We start from the raw sequence: 11576 nt of genomic DNA, 5'->3' as shown, positions 1-11576 counted from the left end.
ATGGTGGTGTTAACACTATATGGTCAGGAATACATGTTTGTGTTCCTGACCCTATAGTGATTCTTTAATCTTAGTAAATAAGCAGCTTTGTGTGTTACCTAAATTGTAGTAGGTGTTGTACTTATTCAAAGAGTTTGGACTTTCTTCCTACCAACACCTATAATGAGTACTAATAAAGGGTTACTCTAACACGGTTTTCTATAAAAGATTTCTATTATTAGAGTAACACTTCCTTATTCTGTCCCCAAACATTCAATATGCACAGAACGGATATTAAGCACAGTAATACCTTGGGATAACTCTTATAAACCATCCAAAGTTAAACATTCAAGTAAATGGATATGATTGTAAAGTCTTCTCTTTCTACATGGTCCTACTAATTACTCAAAACATATTTTGAGGTTTGGTTAGCAGTTAAATATATCTTATTACTGTACAATGTAGAGTATAGGTTTTACAGACATACTGCAATTTGTGAGCAAATTACTGAATTAGCAGGAACATTCCACTGGTTTCCAACGTGACTGCATCATATAAACATCTAAAGCTGAAATGCTATTTTACACAAATGTTTGCCGAAAAAAAATAAAGTTAGCTTTTCACAACATTCTGACATTTTTACCAATATTGCACTTCTGTAACATTCTAGCAGATTAATTTATAATAGCCTTGGCTGTTACATACAGTATTTACAAATTATTAATTTATACACTAGAAGTACCATGAGTCCAATAACAAAAATATTTTACTCCATTTGTTTTTGCAATATATACAAAACCCAACAACCTCTAGTCAATTATTTAAACAGATGCTCTGCAGCAGACAGGAAATTTGTTTCAAACTCGCGGTCTGAGAATCTGGTGACAGAACGGCGAGCATTTTGTCTTATTTTCAGTCTTTCTTCTGGAGACAGGGACATGATTTGGTCCATAACCGAAGCATAGCTATCCTCACTATCTGCCAAGAACCCAGTTTTTTGGCTTTCAAAAGGTATTACAATGTCCATCTTAGGACCTCCTGAATTGTGGGCGAGAATGATTGTCCCGGCTGCCATGCATTCAACTACTCCTGCAAAACAAAACAAAAAAAAAAAAAAATCACAAGTGTATCTATTAGCTGCACATGTAAATCAATAAAAAACATCCTCTCTTAGGACATCACTGCCACATAGTGCTATCTGCAATCAGACTCAGTGGAATAAAATCCTGCCATCGATAGATTAGTCACAAGGTCAAGGAACCAGTGGTTAAAAAAAAAACAAAAAACAAAAAAACTTGCCAGTACAAAATCAAAATGTTATTAAATAAATAAGAAATTTCACTAAACAATGTGAATCTCCTATTGCAACTAATTTAGACATCTCAGCTATAATATACGTTCTGGTGAAAAATAGTCCTAGGTATTAACCATCTACACTAAACTAGTTTGGCTTCACTTGTGTTAAATTTGAAATTCACTTTGAATTTTCACAATGGATACTCCTGTTAAACTCAAATTAGTTTTGAGTAACTCTACAAGTCTGCTCCCTATGTTGTGTAGTGGTGAAAGGTCTGATATTTCAGGTTAGTTTCTTCAGAGGTACCAAGAACTGTACAGGAAATCATTTATAACCAAGTAGCATCCAACAGAACACACTAAGGCCATACAGGATCTTCTACTAGTCAGGAGGAATAATTATGGAAAGCATGCAGGTTTAGATATATCTGCTGTAACTTCAGAAATAGCGCAGGACTGGATTACAGGTATTTTACCGGATTTTAAAAAAGTCAGGTATGCCAAGTAATGAACACTAACATTAAAAACCCAAGCAATACTGACTGCCAAAGCGAACGGTCGCATGTGTCTGGAGCTGCGGACTACACGGCTGATAAATACCCTTTTTACCGATATCCAGACCGGACCAACAGGGCCAGACAACTCCCCCTGGAGCCCTAAACCCAGATGGGGAAAAAAACGAAAAAAGCAAGGCAAGAAGCGCCCCGAATGGGCATGAACATAGGAGAAATGTGGCGGCAGGCTCGTGGCGCTCAGGTGCCTGAGATGGCGGCCATTACTGGGGATTGCTCGGACATCTCAGACGACTTTTCCTGTGGAACCGATGAGGGATATACCCCAGCTGTGGCACTTCCCCCGCCGCTGATCCCGACAACAAAGCCGGACTCTGCTCCGGTGACGGCCACGCTCCTGAAAGAGCTACTGGCGGATTTACAAAAGAACCTCCAGGCAGACATGGCCACGATCCGCCAGGACTTGAAAGGCCTGACAGGCAGGATAGGAACCCTGGAAACCACCTCACTCGCATCTAAAAAGCAGATCACCACCCTCCAGCAAGAGATCCAAGATCTGCGAAAACTAAACGGCTCCTATGAAGGCCGCTTTGCTGCCCTCGAAGACTCCCGCCGCCGGAATAACATAAAGGTCAGGGGGATCCCCGACAACGTACCCGACGCGGAGCTCCCGCATGTGGTGAGGAGACTAATATCGGCCCTGCTTACGCCCAAACTGTCCAAAACGCTAGAGATGGAGGGCATATTCAGAGTGCCCAAACCAGCCCATGCACCGACCTCAGCCACGAGGGACTTGATCTTACAATTCGTTAGAGGAAGAGACAAAGCAGCCCTCCTCAACGCACTGCGCGGCAACTCACCTTACTCCTTTGAAGGCATGTCCCTGACTTTCTATGCTGATCTGAGCGGTAGTACCTTGGCATGGCGTCGGGAGATGCGGCCGCTTACCATCCTCCTACAAAAGCATAACCTCGGCTATAGATGGCGCCCTTCACGTGCCCTATCAGTCACCCACGGGACTACAACCCACATCATCCGAGACCTCCGGGAAGCCGCAACGACCCTGCAGCAACTGGGCATTCCCCAACACCTCCTCAACATCGCTGCATTGGAAACAACACAGAAACCAACCCACGGATGGAACCCGGAAACTTCGACTGAATTTGTACCCAGACGGGTCGCCCAGGGCCCACAGGACAGAGCCAAGACCTGACTTTATCAGAGACAGCCTATCACAGACCCAGTTCGAGACTCATGCCATAGGGCTGCCAGCACTTAAACCCGCATACCCACTCATACGTAGAGCATATAACGCTCATTAGCCTCCCTCAGACTGGAAGGGTTGTATACGCCACCGTTCCCCCCCCCCCCCCCCCCCTTCTTTTTTCTCTGGCCCAGGGGTTAAACAGGCTGGAAAAAAGCACACCACCCACCTGAGTTTAATAGTGTCACTAAATGCCGCAATAAGACCAAGCCAAAGAGGACACCTGACCTATCCCACAATGGGTCATTTTTATTTTTATTTTTTTTTGTATTTCTTTTTGTGTATTTTTTTTTTTTTCCTCGCTTTGTGTACACTGTATATATGGTTTCCTCCGTAGGTACACAACAAGGGTTCCACACACTACACCCCACTGGATCAACCAGGGGGCCCCGCACGAGAGGAACCTTGCATTGACACGCCTACTCACCCAGCAGCCCGTTGTGACTGCAATTTGTAAACGGCACACTACCCGAATACACAAAGCCCACAAAGCAAGCACTACAGGCAACCCTTGTCCAGCACAGCACTCAGCACTACTCCACCCACACAGGGGTTTTGCTCACAGAGCATACAGACGCAAGTAACAGACACTCTGCTACACAGTTTTCAAGTGTGCCTCCCCTGACCCACTAAGAGACCACACGCATCCCAAATTACACCAAAAGCAACTACAACGCAGGACATACGCCTAGCTTACAAACAAAATCACTATTGTTTAGTGCTCGGCTGGATTTGCACGACCCACTTAAACTCCTTGCAAATCACACTTCACTCAAGAGCAACACCACATTTTACCGTGAACACTCCCAACTTACACTAAAAATAATAGTATATTACCATCAGTTTGAATCCACACTGTACTGCTAAGCTTACTAGTATACTTAACCTGCGACTGTTATACCGTTATGATGTTGAACCACCTATTACTTAAAATGTGCAAGTTGTATTCATGCCATAATTCTGTTATATGATGTTTCTAAAAAAGCGCTTGAGATTGCTGTTGTGGCAACTCGAGCACCGCTGTACCTCCATGCACAACAAAAATAAAGAATTATAAAAAAAACAAAACCCAAGCAATATTTTTAGTGTCAGTATGTTCCTTTAACCCCTTAAGGACACATGACATGTGTGACATGTGATGATTCCCTTTTATTCCAGAAGTTTGGTCCTTAAGGGGTTAAATAGAAAAAAAGGGACCATAAATGAGGAAGTCAATGAACCAGAGCCCATGCAATAATCGCAGGTGGGTATAGTGCTTGTAGTGCCCTTTAAGATAATGGGAAATGGCAAAAGAATACTCACAACTAAAAACATTCAAATTAACCCCTTAAGACCGCAGGACGTACTATGCCGTCCTTATTTTGGTGGCTCTAAAAGCCGCAGGACGGCATAGTACGTCCTGCGATCTTATGTACTTACCCGGTCGCCGGCGATCCCACGCCGGCGATCGCGGTATGGGGGACTTACCTGGGAGCCCAGGGAGTCCCCCTGCGTCCTCTTCAGCCGCCCAGGGCCATGTGATCGCGAGGTCCTTGCGAGGACCCCGCGATCACATGGACGGCATAGCCGTCCAAGGCATTGCCAGCAGGGGGAGTGCCTGTAATGACAGGTACTCCCCCTGCTGTCTGAAAAAAAAAAAAAAATGTTAAAACAGTGTAAAAATAAATTATATATACTTAGATCATATATATATTTATTATATATATGATCTAAGTATATATATATATATATATATATATATATATACACACACATATACACACATACACATAAATATGCATACACTGTCTACGTGTATTTTAATATTAATATATACATAATTATATATATATATATATATTAATATCAAAATACACGTACAATGATATTGATTAAATATATATATAATTTTCATTATATATATATATTTATATATAATAAAAAATAAATATATAAATACGTTAAAAAAATAAATAAAAAAATAAAAAAATAATAAAAAAAAATAGATAAAAAATATATAAACATGCGTAATTTCGTTCTAACTGTATTTTAAAATTAATATATATATTGATATCAAAATACATGTAGAACGAAATAATATATATATCTATATACATAAGTATATACGTATAGATCACTATGTATATACCTATATATAAATAAAAATAATTTAAAAAAATTATATACATATATATACACACATATATATATATATACACACATATATATATATATATATATAATAATTCTACGCATATATTTATGTAATAATTTTACATAATTAGGTCATTTTATTAATTACAATTTGCAGGACCTGCCTGCCAACCCAGGCCAAAAGTTCAGGGAATTACATTGTCTAGCACTATATTTAACTCTGTAACTTTCCAAGACACCATGAAACCTGTACATGGGGGGTACTGTTTTACTCGGAAGACTTCGCTGAACACAAATATTAGTGTTTCAAAACAGTAAAATATATTACAACGACGATATCGTCAGTGACAGTGAAATTGTTTTGCATTTTTCACACACAAATGGCACTTACACTGACGATATAATTGTTGTGATACGTTTTACTGTTTTGAAACACTAATATTTGTGTTCAGCGAAGTCTCCTGAGTATAACAGTACCCCTCATGTACAGGTTTTATGGTGTTTTCAAAAGTTACAGAGTCAAATATAAGGTTTGCGTTTCAGTTTTTTCACATTAAAATTCGCCAGGTTGCCTTTGAGACCGTATGGTAGCCCAGGAATGAAAATTATCCCCATGATGGCATACCATTTGCAATAGTAGACAACCCAGGGTATTGCAAATAGGGTATGTTCAGTTTTTTTAGTAGCCACTTAGTCACAAACACTGGCCAAAATTTGCGTTCAAATTAGTTTTTTGCATTTTCAAATATTAACACTAACTTTGGCCAGTGTTTGTGACCAAGTGGCTACTAAAAAAGACTGGACATACTCAATTTGCAATACCTTAGGTTGTCTACTTTTGCAAATGGTATGCCATCATGGGGGTAATTCTTATTTCTGGGCTACCATATGGTCTCAAAGGCAACGTAACCAATCTGGCGAATTTCAATGTAAAAAAACTGAAATATGTAACATGCTATATTTGACCCTGTAACTTCCCAAAACACCATAAAACCTGTACATAGGGGGTACTGTTTTACACGCGAGACATCGCTGAATACAAATATGTGTATTTTATTGCAGTAAAAGCAAACAGTATTATGACATTCACAGTTAGAATGTCACGTAGAACTAAAAAAATTAAAAAAATTCTTATTTTCTCCCATTTTTTAAATATTTTTTTCATATTAAATTATGTTCCATACCTAAATATTTGATGTCAAACGAAAGCCCCGTTTCCCCTGAATAAAATGATATATAATAATGGGGGGTGCATTTAATATGAAAGAGGTGAATTATGGTTGGACAGACATATAGCGCAAATGCCAGGTTTTGTTTACGTTTTTTTGGATCACAACTTGTACATTTGGCTGCGGTCTTAAGGGGTTAAAAGTCACTAAAGTTTGTGTTATGTAAACAAAGGTAATTTAAAAAGACATTCTTACCAATTCCAAAGTGCTCGTTCCACATGGTGTGTAACCCAATGGTAGCATCACTCAGACACTTCTTGAGATCTTCAAAAGGGATGTTCACTTTAAATTCCACAGGGACACCAAGTTCCAAACTAAGTTTTTTCAGTTCAGACACACGATCGTCATCTTCTTTGTTACGACATCCACCAATAAGGATAAGCTTCAGCTTTGAGGTTTCTTCGGATGTCTTCTTGGCCAACAGTTTCTTAAACGCCCGGATCTGAAGTGAATGGTCTTTTTCAGGCCTGAACTGGCCAACTGAAACAATGGAATGGTCCCTTCTTCCCTGCTCTTGGTCTAATTTGATATCTAAAAAGGTTTGTACATCACATGGTGGATACACTATGTTTGTGCACTCACTGCATTTCCACAAATTAAGTATGTGGTTAAAAGTCCAGGTAGAGTTTACCATTATTACATCACTACACGAGCCAACCCATCTATACAATACTGCAAAAAGATTGTAGTATATTAACTTAAGCCTGCTTAGGACAGGATTATTAGTAATATAAGCAGAGTTGTTAAACCTTGCATGTTGGCTACGAACCACAGACAGCATATCTGTACTGATAGTTGGATAATGCACATAACATCCAACTCTACAGCCTCCAAGATACTTGAAAAGCGGTAAAGTAAATGCATATCCCATAGAGTCAATATAAATATCTGGTACGCACTTCATCAGAGCCTCCCATCCTAGAATAATGGAACCGAGACTTTGGCCCAACAATGTAAAATGAGGATATCGGCTTGCTTCCACAAACTCACGTTTTTCCAAAAATATGAATTTTACAGAATTGGTTAGTTTGATGTTGAATCGTCCAAAGGCCCTATTCAGAATCTGTTCTTCAGTGGCATCTTTATCACCAGTGTAAACAACAAAACTGGCATCTTTATACCTGAAACAACAAAATAAAGTATAATATAGCCAGATCCCTACAGTTAAATAGTTAGTTGTAAACTTTTGGTATATACTTGAATATCTACTATAATTTTAGATAGGTCTGACACCAGCACCATAATGACCTTCAACGATGCAACACAATGCACAATCTAATCTCATCCTCTCAGAAATGCCTACTCAATTTCTACAATTACCAAGTTTCTCATACATCCCCACCTTATTCATGGCTCACTACCATGCATTGTCTCTCACAGTCCAACCTCATCTACCATGATACAGCCTTCCCTTCTTTTTCACCCCACCACCTGCTAGATTTTACACTCACGACAGGACCCAAAGTTCCATATAATGAAAGAAATGAACAAGCTGTACTTGTATTTTCACACACTAAAATATATACTACACAGATATAATTTTAGAGCAGGGGTGGGCTAACCATAGATCCCTGTATAACTAACTACCACGATCCTTTGCAATTCTAAAGACTACCATTTGTCCAGCCCTACTATTAAACACTCCAAATTAAAAGTGCATTCTGAGCACCATAAACACTATCGTTCAAAGTAGTGGATATGATGTTACAAGTCAATAGACTTTGTCCACTGGTAGCCTGTCAACTCATTTTGGAGCAGTTTGACAAAATCTGTGTGTGGCTCTTCCTTGAACCCATTGCTCATTATCTTGGATAACGCAGAAGATCACCTTCACATTTTATGTTCAAAACTGTCCAACTTGAACAGTAATGATAATCTCTGAGCATGGGCCTAAACCACCAGAAAGCGCTGTAGTAGTAATGTTGCCTACAGTAACAAAACTAAGATTTGGCCAAATTCATACCTTTTCTGCAAAGCTCTCAGCGCACACCAAAGAACTCTCTCCCCTCCACCTCCTGCGTTGCAATATGGGTGGAAAAATGCCACCACTGTTTTCTTCTTTCCATCTTTGTCTAATTCCACGTTTTGTTTTTTCTTATGTTGAATCCACAAGTGCAGACCATATATAAGGGTGACAATGAGGAGGCACAAAGTTATGATTATGACAAGTCCTGGCATAACCAAGGAAGTCAACAGCCTGGAGACAGGAAAAAAAAAGGAAATAAAGCATATTAGCAATCTTACCTGGTATAATCATTTATTGGGATACTACTAAGCAGAAGGGTTATTCATATTTAACATATAAAATCCTGAGGAAAGAAACACATAATAAAGCAGCAAACCACTGAAAGTTGATATACTGTAACCATTGGTCCACTGGTTCTAAAAGCAGAATGTTTACCTGTTGGTTCTTTTGACATACTGATAGCCAACTATTTGTATTTAAGGGCTGAGCAGGAATTGTGCAGGGTCTGTGCTAGCCCAGCACAGTGTGGACTTGTGATCAGGCAGACAGGCCAATGAACTCCAGGCTTGACCTAACCCACTGGCATATTTCACCATGAGATTGCAATATTTGAGCCAACTAGGCTGCAAGACAACGAGGAGCGTGTAATCAGGGGCGTATTAGCCGCGAGGCAAACAAGGCATTTTCCAGGGGGCGGGAAAAAAAGCCGCCCCCAAATGCCCAGGGCAATTGCCTTGTTAGCCTTGCGGCTAACTGAAAAGGCAGGCGGTCAGGCGGCACCGGCGGGAGGGCGGCTAGCGAGGGAGCACTTCCTCTGAGCTGTCTGCTCAGCTCCCTCGCGCGCCGCAGAGTGAGGCTGGTAGCCGGAATATGACGTCATATTCCGGCTCCCAGCCTCACTCTGCGGCGCGCGAGGGAGCTGAGCAGACAGCTCAGAGGAAGTGCTCCCTCGCCGCCCGCCAAGCAGACAGCCCAGCAGCCCCACTAGATCCCAGGGAGGTAGAGAACCCCCCCAGCATTCCCAAAGGTAAGGAGGCTGGGGGGGGCTTTGCTCTACAGAGGGTATAACAAATTGAAGTAGAACTGTGACAGATCTGCAGCGAATCTGCTTTGCTACTGGATATCTTTGGATGTGCAAAAGTAAAACCCCTAAGTCAAAAGGTGTGCAGGTTGTAAAAAAAGCTGTGCCCAAAGTAATTGTGGCCATATATAACCACTTTAGTTATATTATTAATATTATTATTATTATTATTACATAATTAAATAATGGCAAAAGTACCAAAACAGCATCTTTCCTTCATTTTGTTTTGTAGACATTCTGTCAAGACACAGTGTTTTTGATATCATTCTTGTATGCTGTAGAAAATAGAAACTGGAATTGTTTAAACTCTAAACTATTTTACAATCAATGCTCTAAAGATGCCTATAGTATCCATTTAAATATCTTGAGGTTAATATATATATGTTAATGTGAGTGTGTATGTCTGTTTGTTAGTGTGTGTCAACCTGTTAGTGTGTGTGTGTGTGTGTCAACCTGTTAGTGTGTGTGTGTGTGTGTATGTCTGTTAGTGTGTGTGTGTGTATGTCTGTTAGTGAGTGAGCGTGTCTGTGAGTGAGCGTGTCTGTGAGTGAGCGTGTCTGTGAGTGAGCGTGTCTGTGAGTGAGCGTGTCTGTTAGCTAATGTATGCGTGTCTGTCAATTAGTGTGTGTGTGTGTGTGTGTGTGTGTGTGTGTGTGTGTATGTGTATGTGTGTGTGTATTTAAAAGGGGGGCGGGGGGAAGGGTTGGGTGGGGGGCGCCTGAGTTTTGTCCTGCCTAGGGCAGCACAAAACCAGGATACACCACTGGCGTTTATGATTTAGAGATTATTGAAAGTGGCTGTGGAGTGATGTCAAACATTAACATCAAAAGGAGCTACAGAAATCAAATGTTACATCACTTAGAAATGCACAGATTTCTGTGAATGTGTCCTCATACTATGCAAGTCATATGATGTCACACCTCACAACTCCAGCAGCCTTAATCTAGCAAACACAGATATATAGCATAGTCTGAGTAGGACCCGCCACAAAGATATTCCTGAGTTTTGTGTGAAAAAAGGGACATTAATTGAAACTTGCCACCCCAGTCCAAACCTCACCTAGTACTGTATGCACACATTTTGACTGAGGAAGGATTGGTTAAACATGCATGTGATCATTAGCCATTTCTCTTACAATAAGTGTGCCCAGAGCACCATGGGGTGATAACACCCAGACCCCAGAAGTGCAGCTGAGTTAAGTGCATTTCTAATGCCTCGTTTCCACTGAGCGGTATGGTTCGGGTCGGTACGGTTCAGAGGGGTTAGAATGGTCCAGCCTATTCAGGTGAGCGTTTCCACTACAAGTCGGACTGACAGGGAGCATGTGGGGTTTAGACCAAATGCTTAGCATGTCATTTGTCGTGACAGAACGTTTTCTTGTCCGCCAATCAATGGATTGTATAGTGTGATGCCAGTAGCTCCGCCCTAACCGTACCGTACCATTTCTTATGGACCTACATCTAAAGGGGGCCCAGGAATGGTGCGGTTTGGTTCAGTTGTATGGGCCACTTTTATAATGGAAAAACTCAAAATAGCGTACCAGACTGTACCAACCCAAACCGTACCGCTCAGTGGAAACGAGGAATAATTATCTCTGCTGAGCTCCTCACACCAGTAAGTGCTTCAGTAGTTTACTTGTGAAAGAATAACAAATTGTCACTTATTGACACAACTGACAGTTCTGCTTTAAGACCTGATTTCAGAAAATAAACCCCATAATATAAAAATATAAGCCATACCTCTGGCAGCCTTTTAACTGGCACCATAGATAGCTAAACTTGGATTCCCATCAAAGAGCAACCAGCCTTCTTATATCTGCACTAACAGAATGGGCAATTCTGACCCTTGCCTGGAGGTACTTCCTGTTTGACACGTTAATCAGTAATCTGAATTTCTGGCACTCCAGCTGCTGTGGACTACTCTTCCCGTGATGCTTTGCGATGTGAATGGCTGACACAGCACTATGGCGGACCGTAGTTCTGTGATACTATCTCTCCAAACTCAAGCTATCCCTCCTCTTAGTTACAAGCACTCACCTGAGCAGCCCACACAGGCATAACACACCGGCCATCGCTGGGCGACGCTGACTCTACACGTCACTTCAACGCCAATTGGC

General features: G+C 40.9%; 1 protein-coding gene across 1 annotated transcript; it reads right to left on the bottom strand.

The window, feature by feature from the left end:
• Nucleotides 1–277: 277 nt before the first annotated feature.
• ALG11 (ALG11 alpha-1,2-mannosyltransferase) lies at nt 278–11547 on the bottom strand. The gene is made up of 4 exons (XM_063444852.1): nt 11497–11547; nt 8377–8610; nt 6609–7534; nt 278–1068 (listed from the first exon to the last, which is right to left on the bottom strand). Exons 1-4 carry the CDS (start codon nt 11529–11531, stop codon nt 797–799), a joined length of 1467 nt encoding a protein of 488 aa, XP_063300922.1. The 5' UTR covers nt 11532–11547; the 3' UTR covers nt 278–796.
• Nucleotides 11548–11576: the final 29 nt, after the last annotated feature.

The sequence above is a fragment of the Pelobates fuscus genome, chromosome 1 (assembly GCF_036172605.1).
Source record: "Pelobates fuscus isolate aPelFus1 chromosome 1, aPelFus1.pri, whole genome shotgun sequence".
Taxonomy (NCBI): Eukaryota; Metazoa; Chordata; class Amphibia; order Anura; family Pelobatidae; genus Pelobates; species Pelobates fuscus.
This window is presented reverse-complemented; position numbering and strand designations above follow the sequence as displayed.